Source organism: Alosa alosa, chromosome 3 (genome assembly GCF_017589495.1).
Source record: "Alosa alosa isolate M-15738 ecotype Scorff River chromosome 3, AALO_Geno_1.1, whole genome shotgun sequence".
Lineage (NCBI taxonomy): Eukaryota > Metazoa > Chordata > Actinopteri > Clupeiformes > Clupeidae > Alosa > Alosa alosa.
Window position 1 is genome coordinate 31382711 of NC_063191.1, and position 25582 is coordinate 31408292.

General features: G+C 39.9%; 1 protein-coding gene across 6 annotated transcripts in view; it reads right to left on the bottom strand.

Annotated features, from left to right (window-relative positions):
• Window positions 1–25582, bottom strand: part of dab2 (DAB adaptor protein 2) — a 219467-nt gene that overhangs the window by 168857 nt on the left and 25028 nt on the right. For 2 of the 6 annotated variants that reach the window (XM_048238685.1, XM_048238679.1), the window contains exons 1-3: window positions 15421–15519; window positions 4686–4862; window positions 4351–4484 (exon numbers count right to left, since the gene is read on the bottom strand). In XM_048238685.1, the coding sequence (XP_048094642.1) occupies window positions 4351–4484; window positions 4686–4797 (246 nt within the window). In that variant the 5' untranslated portion in view covers window positions 4798–4862; window positions 15421–15519. The other 4 variants (XM_048238681.1, XM_048238684.1, XM_048238682.1 and 1 more) reach the window with 3 other exon arrangements.

Here is a 25582-nt window from a genome sequence, read left to right on the forward strand (position 1 = left end):
AGTGACAAATATAACTAAAATTTGATAATATTTCATTCTTCTACATCTAATCCATCTTCAAACAATGAGTATCGTTCTTCAACTATGCAAATATTCTGTTTTGAACATGGCATTTGTCCACCGGTGCAACTGTCCTGGGTAGTATTACTTATCTTAAAACGACTGTAATTTAATGAAAAATTAATCTAAAATATAGCTGCAAGCAGCAATGAGGGGCCAAGCAGAATAGGCCGGAGTAGCCACAGTGAGAAGATAGAACTCAGCAGACACCCGGGATCAACAGGGCTGAAACAAAACTGAGTATTGCCACCGCCTCCGCCAGCCAGCCCCCCCCACCTAATCACCCCAGCCCGTCCCAGCCCGTCCTGCCCTGCCCTGCTCTTGCACGCACGCATTAGAATTAACTGGATGGAACATGTTGTCATCAGTTTCACATCAAAAAATCAGCAACTACACATCAAAATGCAATATTGCTAATTGCAGCACCCCCTACAGGTCAAAGGTCACCAAATGTTTTGAGCGTCCTCCTAATGGGGTCATGAATATATGTAGTAAGTTTGGTTATGATACATGGCAGGGTTGCTGAGATATGAGCTCACTTCCTGTTTGGCTATGACAGCCACCAATTTCGATTGGCTGTTATGGGCTTAATGCTTTTGTCAATTGTTCCAGAGAGCAATATATTGATAGGTTATGGTCTGAAGATGGTCTGTGCCAATGTTGGTGAAGATCAGCTGAAATTTGCGACCTGTGATAACTTTTTGATGTTTTTGATTAAATCTCACATGGCGGCCGAATCAATTACGATGGTATCACAAGTTGGCCTGGGTCGGCCTAAGGACCTCCAACAGTATTACCAGACACCACTAGTACATTTTAATTCTAAGCACAAGAGCAGCTACAGGCCAAAAGGCATGTTTCTTAATTACAGCGCCCCCTAGAGGTCAAAGGTCACCAGATTCCTTGAGCGTCCCCCTGATTGGGTCCTGAGTCCATGCACCAAGATTGGCTTTGATACATGCAAGGGTTGCTGAGATATGAGCTCACTTCCTGTTTGGCGGCTTCGCCGCAAGTTTCAATTGGCAGCCGCACGCTACTGTCAATTGTTCCAAAAAAGCAATGCACTGATAAGGCATGGTCTGAAGATGGTCTCTGCCAATTTTGGTGTGGATCCGCTGAAATTTGTGACCTGCGAAAACCTGATTAAACCCAATATGGCGGCCGAATCAATGACGATGACATCACAAGTTGACTTGGGTCGGCCTAAGGACCTCCAACAGTATTACCAGACACCACTAGTACATTGTAATTCTAGGCACAACAGCAGCTACAGTCCAAAAGGCATGTTACTGATTTACAGCGCCTCCTAGAAGTCAAAGGTCATCAAATTTCTAGAGCGTCCTCCTGATGGGGTCATGAGTCCATATACCAAGTTTGGATTTGATGACTGCAAGGGTTGCTGAGATATGAGCTCACTTCCTGTTTGGCGGCTAAGCCAGCAAATTTTGATTGGCTGTTACGGCTTAAAGGTAATACTTCGAAGACGAAAAGTGATAACTTTTGTGAGGCTTGGTCTGAAGATGATCTGTGTAAAATTTGGTGGGAATCAGAGAAAGTATGTGACCCCTGATACATTTTAAGTGTTTTTGATGAAATCCAAAATGGCGGAAAATCCATCATGGCGGAAAATGACGTCATAGGGTGCGTTGAACTCGGCTTGGTCCAAGGATTCCAACGATACCTGAATTTTGAAAAATCGGACCTACGGGTCAAAAGTTACGTGAGTGAACACACTTCCAACTTTGGCCTGTTGGTGGCGCTAGAGGGTTCGAGTTGCCGACATGAAACTTGGTGACATGAATCATGGGACCGTCCCTAATTAGTGTGCCAAATTTCCCAACTTTTTACCAGACGGTTCTATGGGCTGCCATTGACTTCCATTGCATATAATAATAATAATAGGAAAACGTAGAAACACAATGAGGTCCTCGAAGCTTCGCTGCTTGGCCCCAAATACATTAAAATACTTGAATGCATGTCATACGAGTGTTTACTTAATGAATCTAGAGATTATAAGTGTTAAGGTCCCTATGTAGAGTTATTATGATACATTACATTTTGTCCGCAAAACTGGTGTCCTTCTGGAGCAACGCCATTATGTGGATATAAAACAGTCATTAATGTAACCACCCCATTACTGAGAGGGGTCCTTCCAGAATCAGGAAGGACAGAAGACATCACTGGAGCAGATGGACTGCACACAAGGTCAATTCTGTCTCAAATATTTTCATAATATTACTATTTCCGTGCAGTGTTGGAACTGGTCGTCTTAAGGTAGTCCTTTGGTACAACGCAATTTAAGTATTGATCTGAATATTTTTATCAATTTACATTGATTGATCATTGACAATAATGTAAACCTTAACACTGTTACTCTGGATGAAGAATGTTTCTCATATAGCTTGGCCACAAACTAGCATTGATTTCGAAAATGTCCACTGGTGCAACGCACTGTCCTATAGTACAACATGAAGTCAGTTTCACTTATTTTTTTCCTTTACTACTATAATAATGAACCTTACCATAGTGAAAGCAAACATGTAAACAAACATTTTTTGTATTACAAGTTTTATTGAAAAATGTGTTTAAATATGCTAAATAGATATAATCCGAGTCTAAAAAATGAATGGAGGTTAATGGACGGCCGCATTTGGATGGCCCGTCAACTCAAACCTTCCTTTCCTGTTTTGTTAAAGCTATGTTGAAAGTGAGAAGAACCAAGGAACCACCAAGGAAAGGCCCAGGAAGTTTAGGGAGAGGCTGATAACATCCTTGTCCCCTCTCAGTACGGCTTTAAAAAACAAAGCACTACCTGCATGACTACATCATGCATCATCAAACATCAGTCATGCCATAGACAACAACAAACAGGCTATTGGGACATTTCTGGATCTATCGAAAGTATTCAATACCATTGATTGCAATGTTTCAAACTGCAGCATTATGGGATCAGAGGCACAGCATGGAGATGGTTCAAAAGCTACCTTCAGAATTAAGAGCAGTTCGTACTTATAAATGACCATAAATCAGTTCAGAAAACTGTTACTCTTGGGGTCCCCCAGGGATCCATACTCGGGCCTTTTATGTTCACTCCTTATATCAATGACCTAGATGTCTTTCATAAAGTTTTATTTGCAGATGATACCAACCTGATCCTGTCTCACAAAAATCTTCTTGTCTTGCAGGAAACTGCAAACAAGGGGTTGTTGAAAATGGACACTTGGTTTAAGTGCAACACATTATCACTAAATATCAATAAAACAAACTATATTATATTTCGCTCCACAAAAGATACAAATAATGTGGAAAATACCTGTCTCTCTATCAATGGCCAAGTCATTGAAAGAGTAAAATGGGTCCCCGCTATAAGCATTTCTTGCTTCTTAGGGATCGTGCTCTTCTATTGTCTTGCACTTTAGCATCAATACATGAATAAAAAAGTGACACACACACTCTGCCCCACACACATACATACTCTACCTGCTGCCTTTAACCCACCACCACACACTCACACACACCCCCACACACCTTACCTGTTTTAACTCCACTGCCGCTCACACACACACATACACACACACATAAACACCCACACTCCCCTCCCTCTTTTTAACACAAACACACACACACACACACTTCCTCCATCACACATAGACACACTCTCCTCCCTCTTTAACTCACACACACATTCTCCCTCACATACACACTCTCCCTCACATACACACACATACACTGTCGTCCCTCTCTTTAACACACTAACACAACTCACTCTACTACACACACACACACACACACACTCCTCCCTCTCTTACACACACACACACACACACACACAGAAATCTCCAGTGTTTTTGTTCCATGTAGTTTCGTGTTGCAGCCACAGGGTTGCAGCAACAGCACGTAGACTAGCCTACAGGAAAGCTGTTGCGTATTAACTCATTCGGAATATTTTGAAAACGTAACAGCTAGATATTCTGTCTTCTCATTTTGTAGACGAAAATGAAGAGAGATTTTATCTTAGTTTTTATTTCATGCAAAACATTTTAGTCTCGTCTTTTTTCGTCAACAATAATGCATCTTAAGATAGTCTTAGTCAATGTTTCACGACATTTACTGCCGTCTCGTCATCGTCTCGTCTTAGTCATGAAAAAAAAGGTCGTTGACTAACATATTTCCTCTCATCTCGTCTGACGAAATTAACACTACAATGAAATTACCCCACCAGAGAGATTTTGAGGGCAGAAAGAGACACCCTAAAACCAGGGCAAGTGTGAGATAAAACCTCAAACATACCTTAAGCTTCATCATTGAGTCCTGACTCATTTTATCCCCTCTAGGTTCTGGAACATCATCCACACCAATCAGTTTAGCTTTGTATCTCACACCATCTCCTTGGAACCTGGCCAACAAGTACCCATCTGTCTTCTCTGAAATACAAAAATAAGTAAAACAATAAATACAGAAACATTACAATTTTGCATGACTGTACATTCCCTCCTATTAGCCATTGTCAGTCAAGACTAATGTACTTGTCAAGAAATTAAATATTTTTACAGAAATTAACTCATTGGTAATTATCATCTATTAATGGGAGGTGCCATCCTAAGGAGATAAAACACATACATTACCATTTTTCTTTTCTTTCCTGAGACCAGTCTTGCTTTCTGTAACATCTGCTGTTGTTGTCTCAGTGTCCATAGCATCACATGTTACAATAGTGGGTTCCATGTCTGTTGACATGCTGGGGTCAGTAGCCTGGCTGATTTACAAAGCGAGGGAGAAATAGGGCAGCTGCCAACACTCCACTATTAAGAGAAATAGACAGGAGCAAGACACTCAAGAGGAGCACATTACATTGACTAAGGCTAAACAGATGCAGATGCATTTAGATGAATGGATGTCAAGTAAATACAACAGATTACAGTAAAAACAATAGGAAATGGATTCCTATGCTATTACCAATTGTAATTACCAAACACAATTTAAACGGAGCATGGAAATGGAAAGCAACACATCTTAACACATCTGAAACAAAGAACAGTATTTTTGTTTTGTTTCATTAGTTGTGATCTGTGAGGTGATATCATGCCAGATAATATGCCTCCAAGATGTGATCATCACATTTAAAAAAAAAAATCAGTCCTGCCCAGTCACATCTGCTCTATCATTCATTATCTCTTCGAACTAAAAGTCAACTGATCAAAATGGACACATTTTAAAGGAGACATGTATGTTGATATAACACCTACCTTCTGTCCTTCTTTTACCTACAGTTAACAGAAAATGCATGAATGAAGAGAGGGGATACTGCTGAGCAAAGCTGGAAAAGGCTCAAAGGTTAAGCTATTAAATCCTGTTAGGCTGTTCTTCCTTATTTACCCACGAGGTGTCTTGTGATGTGACATCTTGTAACGTCGGCTAATGGCCCTATATTCATGTTCTGTTGCGTGGTTTGGTGTCAGCACTTGTATTTTGTTAAACATACAGTGGGGGAAATAAGTATTGAACGCGTCAACTTTTTTATTTCAGTGAGTATATTTCCAATGAGGCTATTCACATGAAATTTTCAGTAGGCATTCATATTAACTCAGAAAATCCACAAATATATAGTATTCAAAACATTAATGTTCATAAGTAAAATGATGTGTAATTAAGTGGAATGACACAGGGAAAAGTATTGAACACACCAAGAAAAAGCAGAACACGGCAAGGACCCAGCTGAAGTAGTTAGAAAGTAATTATCCCTCTTATCTGTGCAAATTAATATAAGCTAGGTTAGTAAATATTGATAGGTTATAAAAAGGTTTTTCCTTACTAAAGTGTCTCACAAGAAACATCTCATGATGGGTAAAAGCAAGACCTTTACAATCTTAGTGTTGCAAAATCAATTGAACTGGATACAGACATATTTCAAAACTTCAGAATCTTCCAATAGGCACCATTGGGGTAATTATCCGCAAACTTGTAACAATTATGCATAGGAGCTCCTTGCAAATTTCTGACCACGGAGTCAGAAGTCAAAAGAGAAGCCCAAGAGCCAGGGACAACTCAGAAAGAGCTCCAGAGAGACAGCAAGTACAATTGTTACAGAGAAAACAATTGGTAATGCACTCCACCACCTTGGCCTTTATGTACGCTCACCCCTCAAATAAAACGGCCTCAGATGAAAAGCTGTCAAATAGAGCTTTTCCCGGTAGAGAACTGTAGCACATAGCCTTTTGACACTGTGTGCAAGACCCAGAGAGAGTCTATGCATGACCATCATTCAAAACTGAGGCAAGCCCAATTGCATATTGTTATCGGTTCTTGATAAAGACATTTTTAATATCAAACTAGAAATGCAATTCCAAGGAATTACCAGTGCATGAAACTGAAAAAATATGATGTAAAATATCATACAGCGTAAAAACACATAATGCAGAAATAGTTACAATGGTGTTGCTAGGGTACATATGATGGTTGATATGCCAAATAAAGTGGTTGCTATAATGGTTGCTAGGGTAATCTTGTAAGTTGCTATGGTGGTTGCTAGGTAGACATTGTCATAGGTTGTTGCTAGGGTAAATCATATGGTTGCTAGGGTGTTGCTAGGGTACTTATGGTGGTTGCTATGCAAAATAAAGTGGTTTCTATGGTGGTTGCTAAGGTAATCATGTCGGTTGCTATGATGGTTACTAGGTTGACGTTATAGTGGTGGTTGCTAGGATAATTCAGATTGTTGCTCGGTTGTTGCTAGGGAACAAATTGTGGTTGCTATGCAAAATAAAGTGGTTGCGATGATGGTTGCTAGGGTAATCTTGTTGGTTGCTATGGTGGTTGCTAGGTTGTTGCTGTAAGATGGTTGCCAGGGGGTTGCTAGGATAGTTGTGGTGGTTGCTATAGTAACTCAAGTGGTTGCTAGACTGGTTGCTAGGGTAATGATGTTGGTTGCTATGTTAGTTGCTAGGTTGTCATCCTGGAAGTGCTTGATAGGTTGTGGCTAGGTTAGTGGTGGTGGTTGCTATGCTGGTTGCTAGGTTAATCTCATTGGCTGCTATATTGGTTGCTAGGTTGTAACTTTTCAGACCTACCATCCTGAAGAAATTTCTTGAGTAGGCTACTACCTCAAACCAGAGAAAAAACATTGCTCACGTTGCCCTTCATGTATGCAGCCAAAAACAGACCAAACATAATTGACAATCTGTTTTAAAGCCTAATCCTTATCTATGTAAATCACTGGTGTTGATAGAAAGGGATTGTGGATGTCCATTTTCTGGTCTCTATTCTAGCATGACTGGTTTATTAGTACCTCTTTTCAATCCATTATTGTTTGATATTTCTTTGTGAAGAAATACATCTATCCCTCATGTTACGTTGGTGTTTTTCTGCTCCTCTCGTGTCTACCTAGGCTGCAATGATCACTTATTCCAACTAAAGGGGCGAGTCAGTCTATTAGGTCTCGCATTTTTGCACACTAATTATCAAGAATTATGATCTATATGCTACACACAAAAAAAACATATTAACCCTATAAACACCTATCACTAAGCAAAAATATTTTTCCACTTCCACTTTCAGATTTGTTGCAAATAGCTACATTTGGCCTTGGAAAGGTCTGCGCTCCCTGAGAACGTCATGTCTTAACCATCATGGACACATGGAAATTATAATGCTAACTGAAAAAATAACTCGTGAACAAGCCAATACAATAATTTCCAAGACAATATTAAACTATTAAGCCGAGCTAAATTCACAATCGCACTCAGTGCAGATTTGCTTTGTTTCGCAAAGGAATTCAAAACGGCCAGCTGCAGGAACGTGAATTTGCGAGTAAACACTTGTTAACCTCATCTCAGCAAGTCTCATTTAACCCACTGAGGGCAGGAGAAAAGTAGCCTAACAATGTGAGGTTTTACCTCGAGTCTATATTCAGAGATACACTATAGTGTAGCATGTGGTATGAGTTTGTTAGCTAAAATTTTCTTATTTTCCTTGGTCATATCGCTGCTCCAGGCAGGCTACACGTATCAGAAAGTGAGAGAGATAAAGCCCGCCCTCATAAAACAACTGATAGGCACTATCAAAAACCAAAAGAGCTTGATCAGCTGGAGACTTCGCTCACTGCCATGCACAACTGAAAGGCTGAGGAAGTCATTTGTTCCTAGGGCCATTGAACTGGTCAATGCCTCACTAAAGGGAAGAGGAGAGATAGACTTCTCTGCTTAGTCTGTCTGCCTCTCCACCCTCTCCTAGTTTGAATACTGACTGCCCACTACTGCTTTACTACTGTTTTACTACTGTTTTACTAATGTACACAGCCTAATGTTTTCACTACTGTTTTACTGCTACACTGTTTTTCATGCTATATTAGCACACATGATCAATGGCTGCGGTCAGGCTTCTGCTACAATACTGAATGAATGAATGGCTATAACCCTATTACCTCAACCTGTTCTTGCACTGAAATAGTTTTTTATGTTTACCTTGTCTACATTATACTTTACTTTACTCTCCTATTTGTCCATATTATTTATGCTGGTCTCTAGACCTTACTCTTGCACTGTTGCACTGTTGGACTAATGTTGGACTACTTTTTGCACCTTCACCATAACACTCACTCTCTTGAGCACCTTGCCATGCACACATAACTAAGGACTATGGTTGGACTACTGTTTGCACCTTCACCATGGCACTCACTCCCTTTAGCACCTTACCAGTCCCGGCCCTGTCACTACAAGCGTCTTATGCTTGATCACCCTCAAGCACATTGGACTTTCTTAATTTAATTTATATAGTGTATTTAGTATTTAGTTTGGTTAGTTTTCTTATCTTTCTTATCTTCTACTGTCTTTATTGTACAGTGAAGTTTAGTTATATGTCTATACTTATACTTATGTTTACCATTTCTGCTGTAAGTGCATGTTGTGTGTGATGTCTGTATGCTACTGAGACCCTTGAATTTCCCCTTGGGGATCAATAAAGTATCTATCTATCTATCTATCTATCTATGTCAGTCCCCTCATATTTGGCTGACTTCTGCATACGCGCAAAAAAACACTGCCACTTCCCTCCCCATATTCCACTGATCACACATCAGACATCAGATCTGCTTGTAGGCCATTAGCAATCTGTTTATTTTATTTTATGAAGCCTATACAGTAGATCACCTGCCACATTCTCACTTGCAATAGACAGATGCAATATCATCCACACTTACAGTAGCCTACTGCTTCAACAATATCAGAAGGGGATAGTAGCCTGTACAAAAAGTACTTCATACTATCATAAAAATCCGTTAAAACGAATAGCAATTTGCAACTTGACAAAACACTGGATTATATATTGTAGGCACAGGAGAAAATTTGTACATCCATTGGCCCGTGGGGAGATCACATGCCAGTTGCCTCTCCCTTCAGTGCTATGACTCTGTTGATGACTTTGTCCAGATGGTCTATGTATTTATTGCAATGTTCGGCTGTGAGTTTGTATCGCCAAAAAAACTCTATTGCAGATATCAATGCGTCTTTGTTCAGATATTATTATTATTATTATTGCAGATATCAATGCATCTTTGTTTGGGTTAGACACCAGGCCTTTTTATCAGGCCACCAGGCCTCAGGCCCCTCCTCCTCCTGGACATTATAGCCCAGAGGTGGAAAGGTGTGATTTGTTGGGGGCAGGGCCGGATTAAAGCAACACCAAAGAGTTTTTTGTACCTTAAAATAATGTTTCCAAAATCGTTTCAGTGGTTCATCAACTCGTAGCGGGGTGAACGGCACTTCTGCATTCGTTTCGCGGTCCTCTATCGGCTATAACCGCGCTATGTAAGTTTGCCAGATCGGGTAGCGGTCTAGTTTGATGGAACGAGACATATAAGAATATAATAAGAAACTACAAATTTGACTTGCATCTGATGTCGCTAGGGATGTAACGATTACCGGTATAACGGTAAACCGCGATAAAAATGTTGACGATAACAATTATCGCTTTCATTTCAAATATCATGATTATCACGGATGATTACCACAGTGTGGAAACCATGTATTTAATCCTTCCCAGCTTCATCCAAGCCTGCTTTTGACATACAGTAGGCCTGGTACAATATAACAAAACTGGTACCCTACTGATTCTACTACTTGATGGATTTAATTGTGGCACAAAGCCAATTATACATGACCAAGGAAAAAGTGAACGGGACAACACACAATGTCACGGTAACATGAATTAAGAATGCTCAGCTAAGCCAGGTTTGTTTGTGCAGTTAGGATGTAGGCCTATGAATGTGAATGAAAATATGCCCTTCTAGTAGCAATAGGCCACCTTAAAATGCACCAGAATAAAAGAATCACATCTACTCAGTAACAATTTTTTACCCTCCCACAGCACCCCCTCTATGAGCACCCCCAGATGAAAATGAGTTCCAGCGTCCCTGGTTAAATGTTGCACTTGTGATAAGATTTTGCCTATATTTTGTAATAGTAAATGCTGTCACACTTTTTGAAACTATTTCAGCCCATTAGTCCTTTTTGAACATATTGAACACACTTTTAAAAATATTGCGATAATACCGAAAACCGTGATCATTTTGGTCACTATAACCGTGAGGTTAAATTTTCCTATTGTTACATCCCTAGATGTCGCAATACATCGTACTTTCATAAAATCATGCAACATATTCTACCTTGTATGTGGACATTGTTATTTGCAAAGCTGTTGCTGAATAAACAAATACTGCGTGCAACAGAGGAAAAGTTCTTTGGTGTTGCTTTAACAATTCATAGACCCCTGGGCACAAATGTCTGATGGGCCCCCCTACCCCCCAGCCAACGTGAATCGGGCGGTCAGAATTTTTTTAAAATGTTTTTTTTTTTTTTTAAATCGTTATTATTGTAACACACGCACACACACACACACACCATGACACAGAGCATTTCCAATGCAAAAGGGAAAGCACTGCTCATTGCAAAATGAAACAGAACCTTTAAAGGTAAACAGGCCTATAACTTGACTAAAACCGGCCTATAACTTGACTAAAACCGTGCAAAACTGAGAAGGCACACCTGTTATTTTCTGAGCAGTCTAATGTATGTCCTCATTTTGCGAATGCGAGGACGATTGCATTTCGTCAGATGTCCGAGTCGCGCATAATGTTTGAAAACCACTGGCTCGTAATCACAATAATTTCACACACGACAGTTGGATACTTCATCATGTTCCCATGCCTACGTTTTGGTGAGTAGCATAGAGATCGTTAAAAACAATAAAGTAAGGACATATGGCTCTCCGTTTGGGACATCGAAAACTTTAACATTAAGAACAAGCATCTAAGGCACAAGCGCATCTGTGAGGCCAAGCCTCACCAAGTAGCCCTTTTGTTTACAACGGAAATTACATTTAATTAAACTGCTTGTATGCCGAAATAGTTTTCAACATTTTGAATATCAGTGCTGGGTGAATTAGGAAATGTTCTCAAAGTAGCCTTATGGCTGAAAGCTGCATGGGATTCCCCTGTCAAGCAATATAACCATACAAACACGCGGCCTGCTCACTCATTGTTTCAAAAGGAATAATAATAATATAGCCTAGATATTCGAATATATTCGAATACATGTGTTTATTTTAGAGGGAAAATTCGAACGTCAGTTTTGAGCAATTTTGACAGCCCTAGTCCACTGTAGGCTACGCCAATCGGCTATTAACACCTTCCACCTACAGGTAGCCCCGGTAAGTGGGGGTCGCTATAATGCGTGTGAAATAGCACCATTGAGTAGCCTATGCGAAATAGCCTTAAAATCATTCGGGCGCCACTCTCTTGACCGGCTATGGACAACAGGCTGGTTGAAACATTAGCAAAGTATGCATATGTTGCACAGAAAACCACATTTATTAATTATACTTGATGCATTTTTTTATGCATTTTTTTGATGCATTTTTTAAAATATACATATGTCCTATATTTCTATTTTGATACATACATGTTCTATATTTCAGTCTTGCACTTTAATTTAATGTTTATTGTCTATGGCTATGTCTATAGTATGTCTATGTCTGTATTTAAAGTATGTCTATGTCTGCATGGGAAAGTAAGAAACGAAATTTCAATTCTTTGTATGACCAGTGCATGTAAAGAAATTGACAATAAAAGCTGACTTGACTTGACTTGACTTGACTTCATTTCTTAAGAGACCCACACAGGGTTAAAATAATAAGCTGGACCATAGTTATGCATTGTAGCTAACTGCGGGCTTGTTAAGGCCTAATCAAATTTAGGAATGACTGACTGGGACTTCACAGTCTATGTTAAGCTATCTATCTCATAAAAAAAAATTGGTACACTACGCACTAGCCATTTACAATTAAATTGAGCTTTTGTGCACGCACGGTCGGATTAGGCAGGCACGTTGCTAGGAGCTCAACACATTTGAGACTTAAGACAGTGGCATGGGGTGAGTAAAGGAGCAAAAACAGACTTATATGGTAAAAATAGCTTATAGTCTGGGGTGCAATTGTTTTGGTTTAAATATTGTTTACATGATCACTTAAGATAGAAAATGATATGGCCTTGTATTGTATAGAATGTTTTCTAGTTAACAATAGTTTGCAGTAGCTACTAGTTAAGCACTACCCTAGTACAACTTGAAAAGAGCACTGATGAAATGCTACAGGAGAGGAAGGGCGGAGAAAGAAGGCAGTGCGTAATTTCTCAGACATAATGACCAATCTGTACAACAAACAAATTTCACACACAGTAAGCAATGGCTCAAGAGAAGATTATTGTGCAAGTCAAGTCAGTGTTTTCCTGGCAATTCTCTGTAATCAAGTGTTTTCACTTAACTGTGATAATTTCACCTTTGCACTCCCTTTCTCTGTCAGATATTTAACCATTTAGCATACCATTTTCCAGTTTGTAACAAGTGATCCTTTTGCACAACAGTGAGTGAAACTACGGTCATTAGTGCACAATTGCCTGTTGATGAACTACTATGAACTCTAGTTTGCCTGGAATGTACAGTATATCTATAGATAGGGAGCAAGTATGTCAAGTTGTGCAGCTTGTAGCCCAAAAAAGACCAAAAAAGATTATTTTCTGATGTCATTGTTGTAATAAAAACATTATTACTGCACCCTGACCACTTATTTATCTCATCTTTTTCATATACCATTCTGTAATATGTGATAAAGTGATGCAATATTGACTGAACAGTTTGTTAATGAAATGTCTAAACTTGATTATAAAACACTTACAAAGCATTTACTAACCATTAGGCTAACTAACAAACAAGCTGCACTTAAGACTCACATCCAAATAATGTTTATGTAGCCTAAACTTTGCAAAGTGTAACCATTTAAAAAGCATTGTAATAACCATCCACATAAAGTTTATGGATGGTTTACAAACTCATTAACCTTTTTCGAGGTATTATAATGAAGTTGCAACGTTAGCCATCCAAATAATGTTTATAGATGGTGTTCAAAGAAATTATTAACCATTACCAAAGTTTTAACTAAACATTAATAAATGACAATTCATCATTTACAAGTGATGATATAAAAATTAGATTACACAAACTAATGCTAAATTAAAAACATATAGCATTAGAAACAATTAGTATTTGTTAATGGTCACATAATTGTTTGTAATCAGTTAAAAACATGTTACTTAGGCTATCTGTTAAATAACTACATACTACTCATTACTCATTTATAAGCAATGGTTATTACAAGGTGCTAACGGTACTTTTTACAGTATGTCAATATGACCTCCTTTATGTATGCCTCCCCATTTATTTGAATAGAAAAATAGCTGCCCAAAATAACTGCCCGAAGCCATTAGCAAGATGGGCATCGACTAGTGAAACTTGCCTATAAGGACTTTGCCTCAGTCCACACTGCTGTCTCTATTTCTTCCCCTTCAATTCTAGACTCCACTGTAGTTAATAAAGCTGCAGCCATTCCACTCATTCTAATACACATATATCATACTGCTGCCAAGTAGGCCCCAGCTATTAGTAGGCTAATTTGTGTCTTGTCTACTCTACCTCATGATGTATAAGTGCCAGTCTAGTTACCCAAAATTACAGTGCAGTACAGTTTATCTTAGTAGTTTAGCTAAGTATCTGACTTCCATTTATTTATTTATTTTAAAGAAACAAATATGTCTCTCAATCTAAGCTATACCTCTTTGCCAATTACAGCAATGGATGCCTGAATAATTATCCTTTACAACTGGCCACACCACTCCAGGTTGTTCAGTAACTCAGAAAGACATTATGAGCTTCATAAAAAAACACTAGTCAGCAGTTACATGGAAAAAAACATCTGCTCTTTTGCTCTGTCAGCACATTAAACAATGTCTGCAGTCGTTTTTGTCAAACGTTGTATAAACAGTCAATGACCTATCTGGTGACCAAATAACTGTCCATTAAAGGTACAGTCCATATTTCAAGCTCTTTTTTTATCATTAATTTCACTAAATTGCTCCTCATGGTCCCCTATGGTTCTCTAAGTGCTTAATGATAGCCAGCAAACCTCACTCCCTGACACTTTAAGAGACATTTTATATACGATTCTTGATACGAATTTCAGGACAGTGCAGCGAGTTTGAGTTGAGACCAACTCAAAAAAAGATATATGCTAGTCTAGTTAAGTCATACATAAAACCAATTTACACATTGTTTGATTTTTGATCATTTTACACATTGTTTGATTTTTGAAGCAAACAGCCTTCTCCCCAATCACAAACTGTAGCCTAACCTACCCACCAAAGACACACAGACAGTAAACAGTATAAGTATATATACTCTTTTGATCCCGTGAGGGAAATTTGGTCTCTGCATTTATCCCAATCCGTGAATTAGTGAAACACACTCAGCACACAGTGAGGTGAAGCACACACTAATCCCGGCGCAGTGAGCTGCCTGCAACAACAAGCGGCGCTCGGAGCAGTGAGGGGTTATGCTTGCTCAAGGGCACTACAGACAAATTCAGTAAGAAATTCCATCATGCTCATGCATAGACCTACCAAAGCATTCTGAAAGAAATTCTATATCAAAATATAGGCTATTGTTAACCAAAAAGTAATTGATCTTTGAAGAAATATAAGACTAGAGAACCAGAAACACAAAGCTGATGAAATTCACGATATCACGTCTTAGTAGGTCTATAAAATTCTGATTAGCGTCCTGCCAATGCCCCACAGATAACAGCGATCACGTAATTCAATTCTTAACACAAGTGATTTAAATATTTCTGCTCACCACTTCAAATATGACAAATAGGATATCAGCAAGACTAACATTTCAGATTGGCATAGGCTAGTAGGCCTATCGACTTCAAAGCCATGAACAAAACGGAGAACAAGTATCCTAACAACATAACACTCACCGAAATTAAGCGTCCCTCCTGACGGGTGCGTGCTCTAGCCAACAAAGTTGATCAGCTGACAGGGAAGCCTAGGCTACGACTGTTCCTTGCGTTTGAGAAAAACTGCCTACTCAGAACAAAAATAGTTCTCGTGGCTTTGGTTTCGAGGATGCGCACAATCAACTGCCTCACTTTTACAGAGCCAACCATTAGGCCTAGGTTACAATAAAAAAAAAAGTAGCCGATGCCAGGAAAACAGGTGAAGGAGCTCTTAGTGAAAACGCTAGGCCTACAAAACAATGCTGTAGCCCCTACGGAAGATCACAGGGATTTCAATTCTAAACTTCCAGTCAATATAGCCTACTCAAGGCTATAAAGCTAACTAAAAAAACATAATGATTATTTTATCTGGTTACATAGGCTAGCCTACATTATAGGACTAGCGTGTAGCCTAGTCAAAGTCGTATAGTTCTCAAGCCTCACGCAATGACCGCGAAACACGGATGAATGAAACATGTTTTAATTAAACGTAATTCTACCACACTGCACTAGTGTTTCTCAAACGTTTTCAGACCAAGGACCACTTAACCAATAAAAACTAACTGAACCACCTTGCTTAATGTATTTGCACCTTGCTTATTGATTTAAACTATAGCTTAGGCAGTGTTGCAGAACTGTTTGGATTTACATACACGTTGGTTCAATATGGCAAACAACTCATTTACATTATACCACGTCTGCTCGCGGACCACTTAGTTTGCGAACCACCAGTGGTCTCCAGACCACACTTTGAGAAACACTGGCCTATAGGCTACCACACTGGAACTAGAAATGCAATTCCAAGGAATTACCAGTGCATGAAAATGGCAAAATTGTTATGCATCATGTATCACTATATAACTACAAGCCTGCGCCACGGAGCTGTGAGAACAACACCTCTCTGCTAAATGACCTGAACAGTTTTTTCGCCCGTTTTGAAGCACAAAATGACACTCACCCACAGAAAACCCCACCTCCCCCCCACGACCAACCCCTGTACCTGTCCTCTGCCAGCGTGAAGAGGACACTAGCCACCATTAACCCACATAAAGCAGCAGGCCCAGACAACATACCAGGACAGTGTTGAAGGACTGTGCAGAAGAGCTGAAGGATGTTTTACAGACATTTTCAACACCTCTCTGGAGCAAGCAGTCATCCCATCACTTTTCAAAACTGCCACCATCATACCCGTGCCAAAGAAATCATCACCATCATGCTTCAATGACTACCGTCCTGTAGCACTCACGCCCATAATCATGAAGTGCTTCGAACGGCTAGTCATGTCACACATCAAAGCACTGGTGGGCCTCATCACTAAGGGCGATGAGGCTCACTACAGAGAAGAAGTAGACCTGCTGGCTAAATGGTGCAAAGACAACAACCTCCTGCTAAATGTCAGCAAGACCAAGGAGATTGTTGTCAACTTTCAGAGAGGCCACAAACAACTGCCACCACTGTCCATCGACGGAGATGCTGTGGAGAGAGTGAGCAGCACAACATTTCTGGGGTGCACATCAGCGGCGACCTCTCCTGGACCACCAACACAGCCTCACTGGCTAAGAAAGCCCAGCAGCCTCTACTTCTTCGCTAAATTGAAGAAGGCAAGTGCCACGCCTCCTGTCATGACTACATTCTACAGAGGGACCATCGAGAGCATCGTCTCCAGCAGCATCACAGTGTGGGGCTGAAGCTGCACAGATCAGAACAGGAAGACCCTCCAGCGCACTGTTAACACAGCTAAGAGGATCATTGGAGCACCACTCCCTCCCTGCAGGACATTTACACCACCCGCCTCACCCGTAAAGTACTAATGATTGTCAAGGATACAACCCACCCTGCACACGGACTGTTCAGCCTCCTGCCCTCTGGAAAGCGGTACAGGAGCCTCCGCTCCCGCACCACCAGACTGGCAAGTAGCTTCATCCACCAAGCAATCAGGATGCTGAACACTCTACCCACTCTCCCATCACTGACAGCCCCCCCCCCCACCCACCAGCCAGCCAGGAACCTAGGAAACTAGGATCCTGTCTACCCCCCCCCCCAACACCGCCCTGTGGAACTGCACTGTGACTGGCGCAGCCCTAACGTGTTGCTGCTTCACATCAAGCCTGATATACTTGAAATTACTGCATACTGCATATCAATGTAAATATACAGGTCACACAAGCACAAGTTTAAACTTCATGTAACTGTTAAGACTATATAAAAATACAACACAACTACCTCTATTTTTTTTTATATATATGTCCTATATTTCTATTTTGATACATACATGTTCTATATTTCAGTCTTGCACTTTAATTTAATGTTTATTGTCTATGGCTATGTCTATAGTATGTCTATGTCTGTATTTAAAGCATGTCTATGTCTACATGGGAAGGTAAGAAACGAAATTTCAATTCTTTGTATGACCAGTGCATGTAAAGAAATTGACAATAAAAGCCGACTTGACTCGAAAAAAAAAAAAAAAATCATATCATGTAGGCTATAGTTAAAACAGATAATGCAAAGATGGTTACTAAGGTGTTGCTAGGATAGACATAGTGGTTGCATCGTTTAACCCTTAACGAGCCCAACCAGTCTAATTTTATTAAAATTGTAACAATGACCAATCATCTAATATCTCAGCTGTCCAGTGACTGATTTATTTCTGAAATCTTCCCCATAATGCTGACAATATAAGCTTCAATTTTATCTGATTGGTAAGGGGTTTATGGCGCGAAATGTCTTGGATACTTGAAGATGAGTCATGAAAAAATATTTTCACTTCAGTCACTTTTGACATGGACAGCCAGATGCCACCTGCACTTCGTTGGAGTTTATCTCGACTGGAAACCACACAGCTGGATAAACTGAGGTAATATATGTTTTTACATCGGTTCTAGTTATGGTTTATCTTAATTTGTAGTCCTAAAATCAAGTTATTTGACAGAAATATGCTTTCTCATCAGCGTCAACATTATGGCATAGTGGGGGCTAGTGCATAGTCATGTAACTTTAGCTAGCTGCATTACTCTGAACTGCTTGCAGTATTCTCGTTTGCTTTTGATGTCAGTTATTTTCATTTGACAATTTCATTTAAAACCCTGTTAGTATATAACCTGTAAGTTTGTTTTCTAGTACCAATTTGCTTGTTAGGTAAGCATTACATTTGCAAGTCAGAATAGCATACCAAAGCTGAATAAATCAATGGGCGCCGCATTTCTAAGTTGCGTCGAGACGTTCCCTGACATGAAATGAGTTGAGCGATATTTTTACTCCTCTCAATATGTAGTTGTAGAAAACAAGATGTGAAATCACGGATTCTGTCAGAAATGTAATTAACTTATTGCCTTCCCTCAAGTTGTTACCTTGCTAGGCAGTTTGTAGTGAACTATTTTAGCTTGCTAACTTCTAAATGACAAACATCAGACGTGCTTGTCTCAACATTTTCTAAGATGCCATGATTTGATAGCTATTCTACTCCTCTCAATATGTAGTTATAGAAAACATGATGTGAAATCACATACTGTATTCTGTCAGAAATGTCATTATAGCATTTCAGCAGTTAGTTACTAGGTGAAATGCAATCTGTCATGGTCAAGATACTTTGTTCTCCGATTAATCTGTCAAGGTACATGTTTTTTTAAATATCATTCTTATCGACTGTAGCATTTGCTTATATACAAATAAATGGTTTATTCTTATAGACCAAATAAATCTAAACCTTAGATTTACACTGATCACTAAGTTTATCATAACCTTTGAAAGGTTAATGATATTCCAATTCAGTCTTTTTTGTTAAATAACCCACAACTTGCTGAACATGTCATACACTCTATATTTTTCTCTATCTTGTAGAGAAATATGATGAAAATTCATTTTTATGTGAATGAAATTACAATTGAACAAATTTCAGTATACATTTAGAGAAGATTTTCAAAGACTGTTCATTACTATATCAACATTACCATATGTATTTTACATCATGTCACAGAACTGATCCTTCTGATTACAATGGTATGTATATCCCACAGCGGCCATCGACAGCAGTTCTATATTTTGGTCACAACACTGCAACGAAAGTTTCCTGCTATGGGGAGGAGTGACATGAAGGACTGCATCAACAAGATCAACAAATTCCTCCGCACAACACGCAGATCTTGCCAGGGATTCAACATGCTTCAAATGTAGACAGTTGAATGTAGAATGTAGAATGTTCATTATTTCAATAAACATGTTTTCTAAACTGTAAAGATCCGAAGCTTCCCTAACCAGAAGCCATGGGTGGATAGAGAAGTGAGAACGGCATTAAAGACACGCACCATGACTTATAATGCTGGGCTTATTTCAGGGGATATGACGGATTACGAAGCAGCATCTTATAGTTTACGTAGGGCTATTAAAGATGCTAAGCGGCGCTATAGAGACAGAGTTGAAGCTGATTTCTTGGAGGGTGATCCAGCACGAGTGTGGAAAGGACTCGAACCATCACTGGCTTTGAAAAGAAAGTCCCCTCCTATGATGAATGTGAGTAAAGCTCTCCCTGATGAACTTAATGCTTTTTATGCTCGCTTTGACATGAAAAACACAGACTATATTGGACTAGCTGCAGCATGTGAAGCAAATGAGGATGCACCTTTCTGTGTCTCTGAGGTCGATGTGAGCAATGCCTTTAGGAGGGTAAATTGTAGAAAAGCTACTGGACCGGATGGAATTTCTAACAGGGTTTTGAAATCCGCGCTGCTCAGTTAGCTCCTGTGTTCACTTATATCTTTAACACATCATTGGCTCAAGAGACAGTTCCTACTTGCCTCAAGCAGTCTGTTATTGTTCCAGTACCGAAAAAAACAAAAGTCCATCATGTCTCAATGACTACCGCCCAGTAGCCCTGACGCCTACAGTGATGAAGTGTTTTGAGAAGCTTGTGAAAAAAACATTATCTGCTCATCCCTCCCTGCCTCCTTGACCCCCCCCTCCAATTTGCTTACAGAGCCAACAGGTCTACAGAGGATGCCATCTCAAACCTCATGCACACCACCTTAACTCACCTGGAGGCGGGAATGGGAATTATGTGAGGATGCTGTTCATTGACTTTAGTTCAGCATTCAACACGATAGTACCTCTCACCTTGGTCACAAAGATGAAGGCCTTAGGACTGAACACCACCCTGTGTCACTGGATATTTGACTTCCTCACCAACCGTTCACAAGTGGTTAGAGTGGGGGTCTGACATCTGACTCATTAACCATCAGCACTGGTGCTCCCCAAGGCTGTGTTTTGAGTCCACTGCTGTACAACATCTACACACATGACTGCAAAGCCAACAGTAGTCATACCTCCATCATCAAGTTTGCAGATGACACAGTGATCTTGGGCCTGATTAGTAACAACAATGAACAGTTCTACTTGGATCAGGTTGATGAGGTGGCACAGTGGTGTCAATCTAACAGCTTGACACTGAATATCAATAAAACCAAGGAAATAGTAGTGGATTACAGAAGGCAGCAGCAGAACTACAGTTACACCCCCCACTAATGATCAGCGGGCAACCTGTAGAGAGAGTCACAAGTTTTAAATACCTTGGTGTCCACATTACTGAAGACTTAACATGGACTGTTAACACCCAATATGTTCTGAAGAAGTCCAGACAACGACTCCTTCGTCAGCTAAGGAAATTCAAAGTTTCTACATCCATCATGAAGGCCTTCTACACTTCAGAGGGTTGAGAGTGTTCTAACTGGTAGCATCATCACCTGGTATGGGAACTCCACAGTTAGAGATTGTAGTACTCTGCAGAGAGTAGTGCGCTCAGCTGAACGTACTATAAGAACTCAACTCCCTGCTCTACAAGATATCTATTCCAGAAGAGTACTCCTAAGAGCCCAAAAGATTCTGAAGGACTCTTCTCATCCTAACAATGGATTATTCCTACCGCTGAAATCAAGAAGACAGCCTTATGTAGTCACAAAGCCAGAACTGAGAGACTCAGGAGAAGTTTTATCCCCAGGCCATCCGAACTCTGAACTCACACTATACTGACTTTGCACACATTCCTCCTCAGCACTCTCAAACATTTCCCAACTCTGAACTCACACTATACTGACTTTGCACTCATTCACTCCTCAGCACTCATGACCCCCCCACACACACACACACACCTACAAGACTTTTAGCACTTTTACATCCCTCTCCCTATGCTACAGACCTTTTATTTATTTTCTTATTTCATCACACGTCAAAAACACACACACACACACACACATATCTGACTTTCTCCAACTTTTGCACACTTTTATTTATTATTTTTGATTTCTCCTCCATCTACCCATGTCCTTGATTGCCTAGCCTTTCTATTTTGTTAAATAAAGTTCTACAGATTACATTATTTATTTCTGATTAATTGCGTCTTTCGATGTCTTTTGCAACATATGCTTGTTAGGCTGGGCTACTGTCAATGTCCTTGTACAGGTAAATGTTCAACAATTGCTGGTGTACAGGCTATAATCAATTAGCTAAATCATTTGTCCAGCTGTTTAAACATTTTTTTGTGCTACATTCAAACACAAAATGTGCTTTGATATCTTTTTCGTTGTCGTTTGAACATCGGCAAGCAGGCATATTGCGGTTGCAATTTAAGTGAAATTTCTTCAATATCCCAACCAGAGGTGTATCAAGCTTTTTAAAAGTGTGGGGGTTGTGGGATAGGAAAATGAAACAATCTGGCCAAATTATAAATAACTCCCTACAGGGACGTTGTAAGTATTTTCTGAGAGGGGTGAAGACTATATTGGAACGTTTGAAGTCTACCCAAGGGAATATAAATAAATTGTGTTGCTAGCCAGCTTAATTAATGTCAATTTAAAGATTATGATTAGTAGTTTCTATGCTTTTTCCATTGATAGTTTCAGGAAGCCACGTTGTTGTTTAAACTATTGTTGCTTCTAGCCCACATTACCTCCAGTTTCACTTGCTGCAGGGACGCACACATTGCATGAGCGCTCATAAGCGTTCTATTTGAGTTCTACATGCTGGAAATCTTAGTTCTCAAATGTGTCTTGACGCCGCCGTTTGTAAGATCAAAAAAAGATGTTCTAAATGGAACGCGATCATATTTAAGACATTAAGATCTCCAGTAGATGTAGCACTACGAGTAACATTGACAGTGAAATGCCGCCGACGTTTGTAAGATCATGTCAAATAAGGCGTTCTAAATTGAACGCGATGTAATTAAGCTGTTCAGATCTTTTCCAAGTGTCTTGGAGACGTATGTGTGCTGACTGGGCTATGTCTATATAGTTGATGACACCAAATTAATAAGTATTTCTGATTGGGGAAACTTTTAGCCTAGTTTATTTTTATTTTCAGTCCGCGGTTCCATACCATTCAATCTTGCTGCAAATGATCAGACGTTGGAAGCACCGGGCATAACTTAATTTCGCGGCTACGTGGACCAGGTAGGTTAATTGTTGAGGAGGCCCATAGTTTGAGAAAAGCTGCAGATCATACACAGAGAAAGCATAATGCTCTGAGAACAGTAGCCAAAGGTCTTTCTGCACAAACAACAAGTGCCTTTGTGCGCGCACCCCCGCTTTCACTTTCACAGTGAATTTTGGTTTACTAAATTGTCATAATGCGGTAACAATTATCATTTCAATTCTACCTGAAATCTACTCACTGCAGACGTTATAATGCAGACCCAAGCAGCAGCACAGCCTTGAAAGACGCACACTTTGAATTTGATCAGAGCGGCTCTGGTTCTTCACTGGCTAACTTGATGTGATTGGCTGGATGACCGTTCAATCAAATCAATTCATGCCCTTTACAACTATGCTTATCCGCCCTGGCAAACTTCGTCCATTATGCATCGATCAGGAATCGAACCCTGCTCACCCTCGTCGCAGTCCTGTGCATTCTTATTAGTCTGTCAACTCCATGTGAACAAAGTGACAAATGGCTCAACTGTCTCTGACTGGTGTTAAACAAAATGAAAAGGCATTTTTTTCAGAATCTTCGCAGCGCCAGTTCCATTGATTTTAGCGGAAAATAGGGTACATCCGTCTCTGGTGTCCAGTCTCCAAGTGTCTCATGCGCTATCAAATCTATAAGTAACCGTGACAAATAGGGTATAAGATATATAAACTCACGCTATTGTATTATCATATATGTTTGGTAATGGCTCAACTGTCTCTGATTGTTCTACTGACTTGGACTGACTTGGAAACTGCGTCATGGAAGCAGTAAGTCAAGTCGCATCAAAAATATTAGTGGCAGCACGTACTCCCGTGCGGGCCAGATGCTATATACCACAGACATGTTTTGGGGGGCCACCCAAAATGAGATGGCGGGCCGTATCCGTAGTTTGGGGACCACTGGGCTACATGTTCTTAACTTCATAGCCCTTTTTTTGCCCCTTGTTTGATGTACTGTACCTGACTTGGCACCAACACATCTGTTTATTTAAGAGCAGTACTTCAGTGATGGTCTTTTATGCTCTGTGTGTTTTGCAATTTATTAATCTTTGTCTGTTCCCTCTGTTTTCAGGCAGTGTGTTATGAGGACTGCTGTCCTGAGAACACAAAATGCATTCTGGAATATTCCAAATGTGTGCCACATCCATACAGAAGATGTTCCAAGCCTGCAAGAGAGTTCACTCAACAGATAGACACACAAATGCACACAGAGATAGCATTATTATAATGTGTACCTGTATTTATGTCTGTAACTGTGTTTAGCTGATTATTGCACCTACTTAAAATAGTCTTGAATTGCACAATTAAAGCCCTCCTTACACTGACAGACAGATTTGCAAAGATTTGGAAAAGATTTTTGAAAGACTACAGTCTCAGACCCGCTCACATTTAAAGACAAGTAATAGAGTTTTAAGTCACAGACTATGATTTTGCAATGACTAGGGATCTTGCAGGGTCACAATTTACAAGACTGCAACTAGATTAAATTATTACCCATCGTGCAATAGATATCAACAGGAACTGAAATGATAGCCTACTAAACTCAAAGTCATATTTTCATGTTTCTGCAGCATTGTCTCATGCGCGACATCCCTAACCGATATAGAGTTGTTCTGTCACGTGGAAGAGCCGACTAATAATGTATAAGAAACGAAATAACAAATTATCATATTCATGGGTTTCATCAGGTCCCTTGCTACAGCTGTCGCCTACTTTGCCCCTTCCTGTTTGGTGTTGGAGAGAGGTCACTTTTGTTTTTTATATTGTTCACGTCACTATTTGCATGAGCCATGACTAGAAAGACTTGTGATAATATCAAACATGTTTGATATTGTCGTAACAGCAAAACTAGAAAAAGACTGACTCCAACAGACGATCTAGTTGACAGGAGCGCGCCACGATTCCAGTAAAACTCCCATGATTTCTGTCCGACTTCGGAAATTTAGTTGCCGACTGTGAAAACAGACCAAAATCGGACAATGTAAGGCCGCCATTAGCCATGTTTACCATTGTGTTGGTTGTAATGTGAGTAGTGTTGTGAATATTTGCCAAACTGATCATAACAATTATTTCAAATTACTTGTACTCGTATTGACAGAATCCTCACAAATAAACTGATATCAAGACTTAACAGAGATGGTGATGGTGGAAAAGGTGTCTTCAGAAGGTAATCATCATTTCTATTTGTACACCTGATTGACTTACCTTAATTTCTGAGTGCTTTGATTTTTTATCTTCATCAACAATGACAAGATATGACAATTACTGCTTTATTTTTTTAGGTGCCATCCGGCAGTCCCAGCCTGGAGCCATAGGCCACTATTGCAAGTTAGAAGTGGGATGATCTATGTTAAGCGTCAGAAAGGTGGTGTATGCATGTTCTGATTAGTTATGATATTGCACAGATATATTACTGCTCAGATATTTGGGGTCACTTTGAAATATCCTCTTTAGATTCAGCCAGATTTGCGCAGCGAGAAGTCAAACACGCCCACTGATTTGACCTTACCGGAACACGAAGAAAGGCAATTCGAGAACCAAAATAAAACTATTCAAAATCTTCAAGATATTTGGCTGATAGAAGGAGATTAACATTTGAGCACAGGGGCACCCAGGGAATATCCTGTCATATGCAGATATGGATGTCTGCCAGTGCCCCACCGCTGCGTTTGGCCCCTGAGGGCCTCAAAGAG